Source organism: Equus przewalskii, chromosome 10 (assembly GCF_037783145.1).
Source record: "Equus przewalskii isolate Varuska chromosome 10, EquPr2, whole genome shotgun sequence".
NCBI lineage: Eukaryota > Metazoa > Chordata > Mammalia > Perissodactyla > Equidae > Equus > Equus przewalskii.
This window is the reverse complement of record NC_091840.1, coordinates 52538504-52555704: the sequence shown is the minus strand read 5'-3', so window position 1 is coordinate 52555704 and position 17201 is coordinate 52538504. Positions and strand designations below refer to the sequence as shown.

General features: G+C 51.2%; 1 protein-coding gene across 4 annotated transcripts in view; it reads left to right on the top strand.

Annotated features, from left to right (window-relative positions):
• GAS7 (growth arrest specific 7) overlaps positions 1–17201 on the top strand; it is a 218583-nt gene that overhangs the window by 59767 nt on the left and 141615 nt on the right. The window contains exon 1 of one of the 4 annotated variants that reach the window (XM_008528745.2): positions 6439–6569. The exons of 2 other annotated variants lie outside the window; for them this stretch is intronic. In XM_008528745.2, the coding sequence (XP_008526967.1) occupies positions 6534–6569 (36 nt within the window). In that variant the 5' untranslated portion in view covers positions 6439–6533. Of the gene's footprint in view, positions 1–6438; positions 6570–17201 lie in introns of those variants that run through there. One more of the 4 variants, XM_070561090.1, reaches the window with a different exon arrangement.

Below are 17201 nucleotides of genomic sequence, written 5' to 3'. Positions count from 1 at the left end.
TCCTCAGAACATTCCCATGGGTCCCTGTGAGGGCAGCGTGAAAGCTGAGGAAGCCCTCACCGCGGCTGACAAGGCGCTCGGTGACCTCGGGGTCTGCTCCTCCTGCCTCGTCTCACTCCTTCCTCCCCTGCAGACTGGCTCCGCTGGGGCGTTCCTCCACGTGTTCCAGGCACGCTCGCTTGTTTGGGCCTTTGCAGCCCACCTGACGAATTCCCCCCCACTGGGCTCAGCATGATCCCCCAAAGATGTCCCCGTCCTAATCCTCAGAGCCTGTGAATGTTACCTTACAAGGCAAACAGGGTTTTGCACATGTGATTAAATTAAGGATCTCGAGATGAAGAGATGATGCTGGATAATCCGATGGCCCAACGTAAAGTGAAGCTTCCTTATAAGAGGGAGGCAGGAGGGCCAGGTCAGTAGGAGATGTGACAACAGAAGCAAGAGGTTGAGTGATGTGAAGGAGGGGCCATAAGCCAAAGAATGCGGGCGGCCACTAGAAGGAACTAGCCCTACCAGCATCTTGACTGTAGCCCAGTGAGACCCGTTTCAGACTTCTGACCTCCAGAGCTATAAGGTAGTAAATTTGTGTTGTAATTTTAAGCCCCTTACTTTGCGGTAATTTGTTCCAGCAGCCACCGGAAACAAATCCACTGCTTCATCTCCTTGAAGTCTCTTGCTCACTCTGCCACGCCCGTCTCTTTATCCTGTTCTACTTCTTTTTCTCCATCATTTATCACCTTGCAACAAAACTGGGTCATTTACCTGTCCATCAGGCCTGTTGTGGATTGTGTGTCTGCCTTCACGAGAATGTAAGCTCACTAGGGCACAGATCTTTATTTTGTGGACTAGTGCTCTCCAGCATCTAAACTGTGTCTTGTATATAAGGAGCACTCAATCAGTGTTTGTTGAATGAATGAGTGAATGAATGAATGGCTCCCTGCCCTGGAATGCCCTCTCTTGCTACCCTGTCCTCGTGGCTTGCTGTCCTCTAAGTCCATTTCAGTGTTCCCTCTTCCCAAGTCCTCTCCTGTAAGCGATTTCCCTCTCAGGGTTCCATCTTGCTTTGTGTTCATCACTCTTAGTGAGTACCCAGTAACGGTGAGTGGTCTGGCCATTTGCCACGCCCCACTCTGCCCCGGCACTTCCGCTCAGTGTGAGTTCTCTGGGGTAAGCCCCACAGCAGCCCCGTGCTCTAGGGCAGGTTAGTTTTGTTTTGTGTGTTTCTTACAGATGAACCTTGTCAGTCTCGAAGCGACCCAGTTGATCTTTAAACCCAACTCGTCCTCCATCAGAGCAAGAGGAAGATGACCTAGAGAGGGAAGGGTCCTGCTCAAAGCAGAAGGGGTCCCGCTGAGCTAACTTCTAGAGCCTCCAGGGCTCAGACCTCCTGGTGCTCCCACCCCCCAGCTGGGTTATCTGTTCGGGGGCTCCTCCTCCCCACCACCACACCCAGGGACAGCAGGGCCTCGCTCATAGCAGGTACTTAGAGCTTAAAGGCTGGGAATCCGTCTTGGTGGAGGAGTTGATGGGTGAAGCAAGATCTTAAGGGAAGGTAGGAGGTTCTCCCCAGGGACTAGGGACAGGGGAAGCTGAGGGGTTTGTCTCGTTGTCAGCCGTAGCTTGTGTGGAAGATGGGGTGTTTGGGAGAAGGAAAGAAAGAAAAGATAAGAAGCGGTAGTGAGGATGGACGAGAAGGTGGAGAAAGAATTCTGTGTCCATGATGGGCACCTGAGGCTTGGGGACCCCAAAAGAGTATGGCGTGTGGTCAGGGAGGAGCAAAGAAGGATAAGGAGGTCTTCTCTCTAGGGGCCTGAGGTTTGCTTCCCCAGGACACAGCTGCAGGCTGTAAAGGGTGACCAGTGGGCTGTTAGGAAGACTCCTTCCTGCCGTCTTCTCTGGGGAGGACACATTTTGAAACACTTCCTGAGTTGGGGAGGGGAGGTGACATTTTGCCCCCCTCCCCGGCCCAGACTGCTGGTGAAGCATGGTTAGTTAGGAACCTACAGCTGTGTTTTTGCACCGCTGCCCACGGCCATGCACTCGCCAGTCCCACTGGGGGCACCCCTCCCTCCTGTCTCCTCCCTCCTCCTCCGGTCCTCCCTCTGCTGGCCGGTGACTCACTCAGCTCTTGTGCAACACTCCAGGCTCCCCTCTCTGAGAAGAGCTGTCTTCCTCCGTGTCATAAGCTCCCCTCCTGATTTATGTCTTTTCATTCGGGTTAATGCTTTCCACATTTAGGTCTGGAGATTAGTGTGCGGCTCATTACTGCAACCACCAAAACCCCAGTGCCCAGCTTGGGGCTGGCACAGAGAAGGCAGACAGGCATACAGACAGGGACAGAGGGCAGCTTGGAGCTGTGCCCCGAGGCTGTCCTGCTTCCCACCGGCACAGCCCACCAGCCTCCCTGCCTCCAAGAAGGAGGCGGAGGGAGAAGCACAGCCCCGACTCCTGGGCCTTGTTCTCATGCCTGTCTTTCCTGTGAAGGACGCACATCTTGGAGTGCTGTGAAGAGCTGGTTGCCCCAAGCTTGAGGCTTCCTACTGAAGAAGCCGCATTGTCAGGAAGTGAGAGGCGCAAGTTTTGTAGGGTGTGGAAAAACGTTATCTCTGTGGCTTTAAAAGCTGTGTACAGCAGGGTGTCTGTCTGTGGTTTTTTCTTCTTCTTCTTTAGAACAATAATATTACCTTTGTTGCTATGGTGTTGTTGTGGGGGTGGCTAATTGGACCCAGACCTGACACAGGCTGGTGTCCGGTGTCCATAGTGATTATCAGATGGCAGCCACTAGACTTGCTTTCATTTTCTTCCCTAAAGTGAGAGGCTGCGGCGAACATCGGCGGTGGCTGTGGGCGCCCTACTCTCGAGCAGCCACTGGGATGTGGTGGCATCCTGGTCAGAAATGGGATCCTGACGCCGGGATTCAGGCAGGGGAGGACGATCCCTGGTCATTTCCAAGGCTGAATTACAGCCCAGATTTGCTGAGAGCCGGGGGTTTGGGAACTCCCCCTCAGAGGCCCTGGACCACAGAGGGAGAGAGACTGCCACAGAGAGAGGGGACAGAGGAACCCGTGGCCCCCCAGGAGCTCATGGCTGCCATGTGGCTGGTACCTGGGCCTGCTCACCCTGGCAGGTGCTGTCTTCCCATTGAGACTGTAGCATTAGTACAGAAGGCTGTATGTTTTAAACTTTTTGTTCAATGTGCAGACAGTCCGTGACTTACGATGGTTCGATTTAGGATTTTTCAACTTTACGACAGTGTAAAAGCGATACGCATTCCGTAGAAGCCGGCCTGTGAATTTTGAATGTTGCTCTTTTCCCGGGCTAGCCATCTGCAGCACGATCCTCTCTGTGGTGCTGGGCAGGGGCAGCGAGCCGCACCCCAACTCAGCCCCGCGACCACGAGGGTGAACAGCCGGCACCCTTACGGTCACTCTGTACCTGGACAGCCATCCTATTTTCACTTTCAGGACAGTATTCAATGAATGACGTGAGATATTTAGCACTGTATTATAAGATGAGCTCCGTGTGAGATGATTCTGCCCAGCTGGGGGCTAATGTAGGTGTGCTGAGCACCCTGAAGGTAGGCTAGGCTATGATGTTTGGCAGGTGACGTGTGTTAAATGCATTTTTGACTACACTGGATTTATCAGGATGTAAGCCTATTGTAAGTTGAGGAAGATCTGTAACTACCCGGAAGTGTATCTCCGTTTGTTAATTTCACACTTGGAGAGTAGGTGATATATAGATCAGGTCTGATATTGGAAGGGAACTAAAGAACCTGGGGTGAAAACATGGCTCCTGTCTTCTGCCCATCAGCGCCTTCCCTGGAGGGAAGCAAGTGACCAGTTTCTTACGGGAACTTCCAGAAATAGGGCGGCATCCACAGGTCCATGTGCATCTTTGTTTTCCTTCACACGGGTGGGAGCTCTTTCTTACTTCTGCACCTTGTTGCTGCTGCTGCTGTTTTTTAAGCCCTAGAACAATATATCTTGGAGTATAGTCAATAGAAAGGAAGTCCTCATTCTTTTTAGTGCCTTCCTGAACTAATTTCACTGATGGGCATAAAGGTTGCTTCTAATCTTTTCCTGTTGCCTTCACTGCTGCGGATACCCTTGTGTGTCCGTCATTCAACACATGAGCGAGTCTTCTGAAAGATAAGTTCCTGAAATACAAAGGCTGGAGCAAAGACTGTAAGTGTTTGTGATTTTGATAGAAAGTGCCAGATTGCCTCCAGCGTGGCAGTGCTGGCTTACCCTTCCACAGCGGTGTCCAGGAGTACCCGTCTCCCCACAGCCTCGCCAGCACAGTGTATTTACAAATTATAAAAATTTCTGTGTGGAAGAGTTTTGTGTCTTTGCTCTCAGCTGATTTGCTCTCTCCATCTCTCCCACACACTATCGCTGCCTCCCGTGGGGGCCCTCCAGGCTCCCGAGGGCCACAGGGAGAGGACCCTCTGTCCTGCAGACCCTTCTCTGAGCAGTGGTCTAGCCCCTCTCCAGGCTGGCGCGTTGTTTTACCCGCTTACAGGTCTCAAAGGAGGCCTCCTTTTCAACGTTTGAAGTTTCTGCTCTGGACAACATCACTAGGATCCTTTTCTATGTGCTCCTCCCCTTCTCTTTTCCCTACTGCTTCCTCTGTCTAACCCGCCTTCCCTCACCTCACCCCTCCGTGAGTCCTGTCTCCTGTTCACAGTTTCCTCACCCTGTGACTTCTGCTTCTCACTTTCCAAAGATGGAATCTCTTCAGTGAAAAGTCAGACTTGGGCAAATAGCTCTGGGTACCTTTCCTGGCTGTGCGTCAGAAGACGCACGCTCGAGAATGAATTCCAGCGTAGAATGGAATGGGGTCTGGTGGCTGCATTTCTCTCTTAAGTTTTTCTAATCAGGGGGCTGGAGGTGGGGCTGGAGCCAAGAATGCTTGAGAGATGCTCTAAGCCAGCACAGTCCAGTAGAACTTTCTATGATGACGGAAATGTTCTGTGTTTGTGCCACCCAATGCAGTAGCTGCTAACACATGGCACTTGAGATATGGCTACTGTGACTGAGGAACTGTGTCTTCAATTTTGTTTTTAATTAGTTTATATTTAAACATTTCTGTGGCCTAGTGGTGACCATATTGGACAGCACAGCTCTAAGCTGTACGCTTTTCAGGATGAAACCAGGCGTCTAAGAAGCAGTCTGTTTGGTCTACGTTTTGACTCAAGTTGAAACAGTGGTGGTTCTTCCCCAGGGCGTCCAAGCGTGGTGACCTGTCGGTTTCGGGAACTCATGTATTTCCCCTCTTGTAACACCATTGGGGTTAGGCTACCAGGCCTATCAGGGAGGGTCCCAAATTCCAAGGTGGAATACTGGCCTGCCTTGAGGAATTTTGGTATCCACAGACATACATGGCAGGCACTGAGCTGGGCATTGTGGGCACAGTAAGGAACAAAGCAACCCAGTGCCATCTAAATGGAGCATCTTGTGCTGTATTTTAATACATGAGTTAAATACAGACACATGGGTTTAGAAGATGACCATCCTTGGACCCCTAGAACTTTACCTGGTCATGTTACAGAAGAGGAGGTGTGTTTGTTTCCTGTTGCTGCTGTAACGAATTGCCACAGACTTAGCAACTTAAGACTACACATTTATTCTCTCATGGTTCTGAAGGTCTGAAGTGTGAAATGAGTCCGCCAAGGCCAAGACCAAGGTGTCACAGGGTGGGCTTCTGGAGGCTCGGGGGTCAAGGGAGGCATCTGTTCCTTTCCTTTTCCATCTTCTGGAGACCCTGTCCTTGGCTCATGGCTGTCCATCATATAGCCTTTTCTCCCCCCATTTGTGTCCTCATATAGCTTCTTCCCTTTTTGCTCTTATTGTCTTCCTTTTGTAAGGACCCTTGTGATTGTATTTAGAGCCCACCCAGATAATCCAGCATGACCTCCCCATCTCAAAAATCTCAAAGTCACACTTGTAAAGTCCCTTTTGTCATGTAAAGTCATGTTTGCAGGTTCCCGGTATTAGGATGTAGATATCTTTGGGGGGCTATTTTCAGTCTGTCACAGTGGGTAGCTTTGAATACTTGAAGAAGAGCCAGTTTGTGAGACAGAAGGTTATGAACCCAGTTGGTCACTCCCCAGGTGTTCTGAATTGGTAGAAATGGACAGAACTTGAGCAACTGCTCTTGCAGGTCTGCTGTTCTAAAGAAGTGGGTCTCCCATTTGATGGCTCTCTGAGTCACCCAGGGAATGTGGAAAAAGGACAGAGGCCCAGACCTAGGCTCCTTCAGTGAGCCTGGACCTGTGTGTTCTTTGTGAACATGTCCAGGTGATTTTGATCCTCAGCAAAGTTCGAGAACCATTGCTCTTAGGAATAATCTCAGGGATTATCTGCTTGTGTGCATGTGAGAGGTGGAACTTCTTGTAAGCGCCAAAGCAAGGCTGCAGACAGGAAGTGCTGGAGAAGACCAGAGGAGGGGCCAGTGTCTGCAGAGGAACTGCCACCAGCGCCACACCTGGAAGGCAGGAGAAGGTGTGGCTTCACCAAGAAACGGCGAGAATGCTCCAAGTGGAGGGAGAGACCAGCAGCACTGAGGTAGGAACGAGCGTGCCATGTCTGGGGACGTGAAGGCCATTTGGGCCCGGCAGGGGCAGGGACAGGGACAGGGAAATGAGTTGACAAGAGGAATAGTCACAAGGTAATCTGCTGGTGTTCGCAGGGTTGGCTGGAGGGCAGAGGCAGGATTCTGTTTGTTGTACGTCAGGGTGGAGCAGATGACGGCCCACACTGGGTGGTGGCAGGGAAAATGGAGGAAAGGTGATGGTTGTGAAAGATTTAGGAGGAACTGAGAATACGACATGGGTCTAACAGTCAACGAATACTAATTGAGCAGAGCCTGTCGGGCACTGCACTCCACGGGCGTAGGACAGGAGCTGGAATGCGGTGGTGAGCAAGACCGACAAGGTCCCTGAGCTCATAAGTCCACTTTGGGGTGAGGTGGCGTGGTAGAGTTAGGCAATAAGCAGACAAACACAAATGAACTAGAAGAGCATTAGCCAGTGGTGAATGCTGGGGAGAGTTAAATCAGTTCATGTGATTGGCTAACTGCTAGCTTCTTTGGACTGGGTGCTCAGGGAAGGCCTCTCCAAGGAGGTGACATTTAAGCTGAGGTCTAGATGCAGCCATGGGCGGAGCTGGGGGACGGGCACTTCAGGCAGAGGTGACGGTGAGTACAGGGACCATAAGGAGGGACCAAACTTGCCCCATGCAGGGAACAGCCAGAACAGCACTGTCCAATAGAACTTTCTGCACTGAAGGAAATGTTCTATACTGCACTAGCCACGAGGCCACCAGCCTCATGTGACAACTGAGCACTTGAAATGTGGCTAGTAAGACTTAGGAACTGAAATTTACATTTTGTGTTATTTTTAGCTGACAACTTTAAATAGCCACATGCAGCTCGTGTCTACTGTATTGAAGGGCGCAGAGCTAGAATGTCGGTGTGGCTGGAGAGAGTGGCATAAAATGACGTAAGAGGAGGTAGATAGGAGGCAGACTTTGTTGCTTTGTGAATTAGGCTAAATAGTTTGGATTTTTTTCTAAGAGTAGTGCAAAGCCTTTGGATGATTTTCCTTAAAGATTGACATGACCTGATTAGTGTTTTACAGGTTCCCTCCGGCTGCCGTGTTGAGAATGAATTGTAGGGGATGAAAAGTGGAACCAGGAGACCGGTTAGATCATTGTAGTAAACCAGGGACGTGTGGATGGTACCTTGGGAATAGGGTGGCAGCTGTGGAAATGGAGAAGTGAGGATGGCTCCTGGATGAGTTTTAGAGGGAGAACTGACAGGGGTAGAGAGGGATTGGGTGGGGAAGGTGGGAGAGCTTGATGATCTTAGACTTCAGGCTTAAGCAGCAGGATGGCTGGTGGTGTCATTTGCTAAAATGAGGCCCGGCGAGCAGGTTTGTATTGATTGGCCTTGGTTTTGGAAGTGAGGAAGACGGGTTCTTTTTTGGACTTGTTAGAGATTCCTTCTGAGCATGTGTGTGGAGATGGCAAGTAGCCATGTGGACGTGGGGAAAGATCAGGGCTAGAGATAGGAATTTAGGGTCATCAGGAAATAGTGGGTGTGTAAAGCTATGGGACTGGATCAGGCCCCTCAAGAGAGTGAGTGGATAGAAAAGAGGGGCAGGGGCAGGAGAGAGCTGTAACATTTAAGATTGAGCTTAAAAGGAAGCTCTAGAAAGGAGACTGCTTGAGAAAACGTGAGATGCCATGGAAGCCAAGAAGGAGGGAATGTTGACTGCCCCTGGCTGGCCAAGGACTCGAGCAGAGACAGGTGCCCTTCGATTTGCTAACAGCATGGAGGTCATTGGTGACACTGAGAGGAGTAGGCTCAGCGGAGTGGGCAGGAGAGCGTTAGAGGTAAGAAAGTGGAGGTCATGACTACAGGTAACTCTTTTGGTGAAAACATTTGCTGTCGATGAGAAGCAAAGGAATAGTCGGGGGCTGGAGGAGTGGGGTCAAAGGTATATTTCTCTCTCTCTCCTTTTTGAAAGCTCAGTGTGATGTGCTGACAGGTAGAAAGCAGGTAGGTTGTCTTTGATAGGGGGAGGACCTTCTCGTCACTGTAATGGGAGGGAATGCTGAGAATGTGGGCACTGATGTGGGTACAATGGAATTTGGGCAGTGGGCTGATGTGCAGTTACCCTCAGATGTTCCTGTCTTTCTAAATGTGAGGCAAGGCGTTATCTGAGAAAGAGTATGAAACAGTTGTTTGGTAGTTGGAAAACAAACCCACTGGGTAACTATAGTAGGGTTGCTACAGGGCTTGAACTGAGCTTCTCACACTTGAGTGTGCAAATGAATCACAGGGGGATTTGTTAAAATGCAGATTCTGCATTTCTAACAAGCTCCCGGGGAATGTTGATGTGCTGTCCTTGGATCCCACTTCGCGTAGCAAGACCACACAGCGCTTCTGCCATGGGAAGCTTAGAAAGATGCACAATTTTCTTTTCTTTTCTTTTTTTTGAGGAAGATTAGCTCTGAGCTAACTACTGCCAGTCCTCCTCTTTTTGCTGAGGAAGACTGGCCCTGAGCTAACATCCATGCCCATCTTCCTCTACTCTATATGTGGGACGCCTACCACAGCATGGCGTGCCAAGCAGCACCATGTCCGCACCCGGGATCTGAACCAGCGAACCCCGGGCCGCTGAGAAGCGGAGTGTGGGAACTTAACCGCTGCGCCACCCGGCCGGCCCCGACGCACAATTTTCTAATACGTCCAGGAGATGCCTAAATTATTTGCCCATCGAACTGTTCCACTGAGGGCAGAGGAGCAAGAGTTGAGTGCCTATTTGAGATTTGTGGCCATCTATTTAAAGCAGGTCTTCTCAATGTTAGAATTATCTGGAGAACTTCAAAAAAAACAGGGCCTGAGGATTTTGATTTTGATTGAGATTCTGAATTAATTGATGTAGGATGGGTCCTAAGGCGCGCTGCTTTTCAAAAGCTCCCCTGGGGTTTCTAATGTTCATCCAGGCTTGAGAAGCACTGATTTAAAATAGCAGGTTAAGGAGATGACCATGGGAGTAGGTAGCCAAGGTGGGTGGAGGCAGGGCTGCTCCTAGGATGTGTGGGTCCCTGTCTATATAAACAATTTGAGTCACCCCAAATCAGCATGCCAAGGCTGTTCTGGCTGCCCAGTCTTACCTAGTCCCACCAGAGAAATACCCTGTCAGCACACAGGCCGGAGCTCCTTGGACATCTGGTCTACCTTATGTATGGGGTTCATAGGTGGGTGATCCTAGGGAGGGGGTTGTTCAGATGGTTCTGCCAGTCCTTGCTGGTCCCAGGTACCTTAGAAAATTTCAAAGAAGGCACTCCAAAGGTGGGGCCCCTTGAGCCCTGCAGCCTGGTCAGGAAAAAGGGTGGAGGAACAAAAAGGTTGAAAGACTGAGAGCCCAACTTGTAAGATGGATACTATCATCCAGTTGCCAAAACTCATGACGAAAGTCGTGATAGAGTCAGGAGCGAGAGCATCCCTTCCTGTGGTGAGGAACTAATGCCTCACCCACCATCGAGGACCTGGGGTCTGCAAACAACCACGTGGGTGAACTGGGAATGAACTCCTCCAGTTGAGTGTTCAGATGGCTACCGCTGTGGCTGGCACCTTGATTGCAGCCTTGAGAGAAACCCTGGATAAGGCCCAAGGTCTGGGGAAACTGTTCCCAGACCCCTGACCACAGAAACTGAGATGATAAAGGTTTGTTGTTTGAACAACAAACAACTTATGGGCTTACGCAGCAATAAAGAATTAGTAAAAGAGGCGAAGGCAACGTCATCAGAAGTCTTGGCTTTACTTTCCTCTGCGTTAGCTTCATTTTCTAGCTTAGCAACCTTCTCAGAAAGATTCTAAAAATCTGCGGTAATTCCAAGAAAAAAGGGAAATCACTGGGCAGCTTTCCGATGGAGCCTGGGAGAGCATGGTTGAGAGGTGGGGTCATTCTAACCACATGGACTGAGAGTGGTACCCAAAGGAAAATCAAGGCCAGTTGATTCCAGAGGGAGGAGAATGGAAATCTACCCCAAATGGTAACTGATGAGATGTGGAAGTGATGGCATCTTTGATGTTAACCTGGATGGGGTTTGAGAGAACTGGTCCAGCGCTCAGGCAGAGGGAAGCTAAGTGGTTAGTGTCATTGAAGACAATGGAAAAGTCTCAAGGTGTGAAGGCAAAGACTGCAAAGAGACCAGGGGGGATAAGGGCTGAGGAAAGGCCTATGGGTGGTGTTCCTGGTGTTAACCGTGTGAGAGTATGATGCCCATATCCATGCAAAGACAACAAGAAGGGAACATGCTAGTGAGGACGCCAAGGCAGGTAGAGACCATTCTTTTGAGGAGTCTGGTGGCAGGATTTTGATCATCTGTGCTAATAGGAGACAGGATTCCAGGTTGGGCTAGAAATATAATGAATTTATCACCAAAAGTCAAGGCTGCAAGGAACTGTATAAATCACTCGTTTCAACATCCATTAAACCTGAATAATTCCCCCAAGTCTTCTTTTAACCGAAAGTTTGCGTTTCCTCCTTCTGAGCCTGTAGAACTAACGGGGTGGGGAATAGATGGATCCCCACCTCTTCTTTTCTGCTCTCTCTTTGCTCTCCTGGTCTCCTATGTAGGTGCTAAGGAGCCTGACTAATAACTAAGCACAGTCCCTCAGGCTCAGCAGGAGAGGAGAAAGTCCTGGCCCTTCACTGTCCCTGTCGTGTGCCTTTTGGTGTGAAATGGGGGCTGATAGTTTCCAGTGAGTTTCAGACGATGTTAGCTCCTCTGCTGTCAGGGTTGGGGTGTGTTAGGTTTGCGAGAGTATAGCTCTGGGGAGAAAGACTGGGTGCCGTATGGACTGGCACACTTGGTGGTGCACCCAGGGGACCAATCTTGGAAAAGTCACAGGGGGCAGCTTGCTTTTCAGAGGCACATGCTGTGTACATAGGCCCATTTACGCTCCTGTCACTGGCCCTGCCCTGCCTGGGATGGCTCTTTTTCCCGTTGTATTGGAGTCTCCATCTCATTGGGTGTGCAGGCTGTTACAGGATTCAGCTCGTGCTTAACCCTCCAACTTGGCCGCCTAGGCAAGGATACTGGGGGAAAAAGTCTACTGGAGGAGAAATTAAGAACCGAAGTTCATTCCTCACTTTCAGCACCTGCGTGGAGATGCTGCCTGCCTTAGCGCCAGGGAAGGAAGCAGACCGTAGCCACATCCACCCCAGGGCAGTGGAAAGTGGCCTCTCAGGCCACTTGACATCGTGACCGTGTTTAAACCTTTCACCAGCCGGAAAGGTTTACGAAGCCCCTGCCTGCTCAGGCTGCTGACCTCCGCGTTTGTGGTGGAAGCCTCGCAGGGCCTTCTGCGTTGCCGGGCCATGTGGAACTGGCTCCCAGGAGCTCTTAGGAATGGATCCTGACTCTGCAGTGGGCTGGGGGAGCAAGCGCTATTTGGTAAACAGGGGTGTGGCAGAGGGAGGGTTGACAGGCGCGTCCCCAACTCCCACTGCTTTTTTCCGATGACTCACAGACTGTGATGCTGGAAGGGGCCTCAGAGCTGGATCATCAAATCCAGCAGGCTTCTTGCACAAGCATGAGAAAACGTACATAGAGAAGGTCCTGGGAGCAGTTAGTGGAGAGGCAGACATCGGGTACCTGTCTGTTGCCTCCACGCCCATGGCCACAACTCGGCCCCTCAGTTAACCTTTCTACTTTTGTTTTGTGTGGAAGATTGGCCCTGAGCTAACATTTGTTTCCAATCTTCCTCTTTTTGCTTGAGGAAGATTGTTGCTGAGCTAACATCTGTGACAATCTTCCTCTACTTTATGTGAGATGCCACCACAGTGTGGCTTGACGAACCGTGTTAGGTCTGTGCCCGGGATCTGAACCTGCGAACCCCGGGCTGCTGTAGCAGAGCATGCGAACTTAACCACTATGCCACTGGGCCGGCCCTATCAGTTAACCTTTTGGATAATTTATATTCAGGAGGAGGTGAGTGCCTGGCACAGGGGACGCATGCAGCTCCCACAGCCCTGAGCTGACCCTTGTACCTTCTCGCCTCCCACCTTATACTCTTCCTCTGCCGTCTCGGCCCCTGGGACAGGAAGCCTGGCCCACCTTAGGCAAACGAAGCCTTCCTTCCTAGCTGGTGTGTGGACCACCTGATCACCCTGTCCTCCCGTTAGCTCCATCCTGTGCAGTAGCTGCAGAGTAAATATCTGAGTGAAGAAGTCACTGAAGGGTGGCATGAAAGAGGGGGAAGGGCCGAGGGCAGTCCACTGCCTGGGGTGGATGGGGAGTTGTGATTAGAAGAGTCTCTTAGCATCAGTTGAGGAAGCCGCCTCCTGCTTTCCTGGCCAGGCTAGCACTGGGGGAGTTCCTGTGCATCCCTCACCCCCCAGGTCCCTGCTCATCCCAGGTGCTCTGGCTGCCCAGCCCCCCAGAAGAGTTTCCTGGGGAGGAGAGAGGGGCAGTGTGAGGGGACTGGGAGCCTCGGAACCTAACAGGAGTTGGGGCTCCCCAGGGTCTCTTGGACGAAAGGAAGTGGGTCCCAATGCACATTTTTACCCTCCCTCCTGACCCAGAGCGTGGGCTGACATTGCCAAGAGTGCACCTGCTGGGTCTGCCTGTGGATTCAGGCAAAGGCACGGAGCCCGAGTGAGTTTATACAGTTCCGAGGTCATGGGTTTGTAAACATTGTTTGAAAAACAAAGCAGCCTGGAAGGGAGCCCCCCCCCCCCGCCCGCCCCGAGCTCACTGAGGCCAGGGCTTGGCACCTGGGCTTGTGCCCCTCGAGAGCGCTGCCCCAGCTTCACCTGATTGATATGCCAGCGTGTTCTGGGTGTTCCAGGGAATGTGGCCTCTGTGAGGTCTCGATCTGGCAGACCCCTGAGTGTCTGAGCCCCCCGAGGTGGGAGGGTCTCAGTTCTGCTCTGCCATCTTCTCCCCATTCCACTGAGACCGTGTTTATTGAGCACCTGCTGGGTGAGACACAGAGAGGATAGTGAATGACCATTGCCATTTTCTTTGCAGTCCTGTGGGGAGACCAGTTGTAAACAGGTAACTGTAGTAGATGTGTTCAGAATGTTCCGGCGGCTCGGAAGATGGGGGAAGAGGACTTCACAGAGGAGAGGGCATCTACTCTAAAAGGAGGAGGATTCCCGGAGGCCAGAGAGGGAAGGGCAACTGAGACCAAGGGTCAGCCTGAGTGAAGGCACAGAGGCACCGAAGGAGTGCTCGGGAATTAAATAAGGGAATAGATAAATTGTTTTGTGTAGATTGAAAATGTTTGATCTGGCATAGCTGAGGGGTGGGGTAAGGGGGAAGTGATAAGAGAAAGAAGGAAGCTGTCGCCTCTGACGGGACCCTTTCTATTGCCAATGTTGAAAACCAGCTCAATGCTGCTTAAGCAAAGAAGAGAGTGTTTGCACTCCCCTGTAGCATCCACAGGCTCCGGAGATGTCAGGGTGTGTTCTTTCTCACTTCGGCTGCATTGGCCTCCCACTCTCGTCAGGCCAGCCCCGTGTTGAAGACTGGTGACTTCAGGCTGGCATGCTCCCTGCTGTGAGGCCATCAGCAAAAGAGAGCAGCTTTCTCCGTAAAGTCCCAAGACTAAAACTCATAGAATTAGATGGGCTTTTAGAGCCAGATACTGGGCCAGGGGAATGGAATGTGCTGGTTGGCTGGTTAATGGGCCCTAGCCCTGGGTCTGGGGGGGTGAGTGGTGTTGCCCACGTCTGAGAATGGAGTCGTGTGGCTCCACTGGCACATGGGGTGCTGATGCTATAGGAGAGGGCCAGGGGATCGGCAGGCAGAATCAACATGTCACCACTGGGTCACCAGGATGTTGAAGATCCTCGAAGGGTTTGTGGATTTTGTTTTGGTGCCGTGCAGGGCCTGTCAGAGGTGGTTGGAGGAGGTGGAGCCTGTCCTGGCAAACAGGAGAGGGACTGGCGGGGTGGAGGACATGGAGAAATGGTGGTCGGACAGGTGGGATGCCTCCTCCTTGCCTTCCTCCCAGATATGAGAGTTTGCTTCTTTCTTTCACTCCTTCTCCCAGCTGGGCCTCCACTGCCTCCTGGGAGGCAGGAACTGCAGCCAGAGACTGATGCCCGAGGATTCCTTCTTGTGAACTTTGTTCAGACTCTGAGGGTTAAGACAAACAGTCCTGTGAAACTCATGGTCTTTAAAGACTACTTTGGAAGTGATTGAGCTTGGGGAATTTGATAAATGGAAAAATCAAAGATGTCTGATTGGGGATTTGGGCTTCTGGGGGGTAGGAATGTAAATATAAATATATTAAATATATATCATATACAAATATATATATTTTTATATTGTATATATGGCATATGTATGATGTATGTATATATGGCAGGGAGTGGTTGGGGAGTGGAGTTTGGATTTGGATGTTGAATTTGAGATATCAGTGGGCTGTGTCTCTGGAGAAGAATGTGGTTTATCACATGAACCTGAGTGGGGATTTGGGAGTCATCCACAAGGATGCAGATGAGGGACTGCACAAGGCTGACCCTGGGGTCATTGCCTACGTCAGTGAGTACCAGCCTGTCACCCATGGGTCATGGGTCATGCTCTCCTTGGTTGCATGGCTGCTGTTGTGTACTGCCTTCCTTTTTTTTTTAGATTTTTAATTTTTCCTTTTTCTCCCCAAAGCTCCCTGGTACATAGTTGTCTATTTTTAGTTGTGGGTCCTTCTAGTTGTGGCCTGTAGGACACCCCCTCAGTATGGCCTGACGAGCAGTGCCATGTCCGTGCCTAGGATCCGAACTGGCGAAACCCCGGGATGCTGAAGCGGAGCGTGCGGACTTAACCACTCGGCCACGGGCTGGCCCCTTTGGACTGCCTTCTATACCCTGGAAGAGAGAGCCAACAAAGAGATGTCCCACATTTGCAGGCTGGTTTGATGAACCCACCTGCCCATCACTCAGTCCGTGGGTTAAGCATGTGTTCCCACTTCTCTGCGGAGGCAGAGATCAGGGAGATGGGGCCACGAGCCAAGGAATGCCTGAAGCCCCCAGAGAGCCTGGCGGTGGTGAGGAGCAATTCTCCCTTAGAACTGCAGAGCGAGTGCAGCACTGCTCACGCCCTGGTTTTGACTCAGTGAAATGGATTTTGGACTCCTGGCCTCCAGAACTGTAGAGAACACATGTGTATTGTTTTAAGGCACCCCATGTGTGGTAATTTGTCGCAGCTGCCGTAAAGACTAATACTGTGGGCATTTGTCAGGCAGCCTGTCCAACATGTGCCTGTCAAGAAGCCCCTCAGGGAAAAAGTGATCCCTGGGCGAATAACTGTGGACCCTGAATGAAGGCACCTTCATTCACCACATTTTTACCGAGCACCTGTTGTGCACTAGGCCCTGTTCTAGGTGCTGGGCATTCGGAGCAAAGCCCTTGGCCCACCGCGTAGATTCCACTGGAGGAAGCAGACAGTAAAAACAAATAACTGTGATGTGGCATCAGCTAGTGAGGCTCTGTTTCCTCTCACAGAGCAGAGGGTCACAGGAGGGGCTGTGTTCGACGGGGTCGAGGAGGGGTCTTTGGTCGCTAACATTTGAACAGAGACCTGAATAACATGAGGGAGCAAGCCTGTGGGCATGCGAGGAAAGAGTGTTCTGGTGGGGGGAAGAGTAAGTGCACGTGGACCCAGAGGTGGACGTGCACTTGGCCTCTCCGTGACATCTGGAGTAGAGGGCGGGAGGGCAGGGGTGAAGAGCCCGTTCAGGCCACGTGGACCTGGGCTCTTCCTCTGAGGAAGGTGGGGATCCACGGGTGAGGTTTGATTTGAAGCACGACATGATTTTTCTCTTTAATTGAGATAAAATTCACCTAATGTAAAGTTAACCATTAAAGTGTACAATTCACTGGCATTTAGTACCTTCACAATATTGTGTGACCTCCACCCTTTCATCACCCCCAAAGGGGACCTCGTACCCATTAAACAGTCACTGCCCATCCCCCCTCCCCCAACCCCCAGCCGCTGGCAGTCACCAGTCTGCTTTCAGCCTCTGTGGATTATATAGGTCATATCTGTCATGACATGACTTTTGATGCTTCTTTTGGAAGAGTCCCTCTGGCCGCTGGGTGGACAGTGAATGGGAGAGGTGGGGGCTGCAGTACACACCAGAAGAGCAGTCAGGTTCTTTCTGGTCCAGGAGAGAGAGGTGGTCGGCCTGTGCGGTGGCCGAGGGTGCAGGTAGCTGAGGAAGGTGTTGAGTAGGGTTCGGATTCAGGATGTGTTCCATCATCGCGTTAAGGCCTCTGTGAAGACTCGGTTTAATTCACCTTTGACAGTGCAACACCTTTTTTCAAGTAGCTATTCAACACGTTGCAGTGTTCCAGAATACACCAGGATGTAGTGGAAAGAGTATTGGTTTAGAACCCTGGAGAACCAAGTTCTGAGGTTACCACCTCATAGTTCAAGACGTCAGGCCAGTCGCTTCACATCTGGGCGCTCCGCATTCTCATCCAAAAGCTGAGGACATTAACTTGCTTCAAGAGTCCACAGCTCAGTGATTTTGTGCCCGAGGATGAATCACTGTCATTTGTGAAAATGCTCCAGCATCTGGGGAATTGGTGTCTTTGTGTCAGCACACCTGGATTTCTCCCCACCCCCCCAGGCTCTGAAAGCCAAGAGCAGGCTGTAGATAGGGCTGGCTAG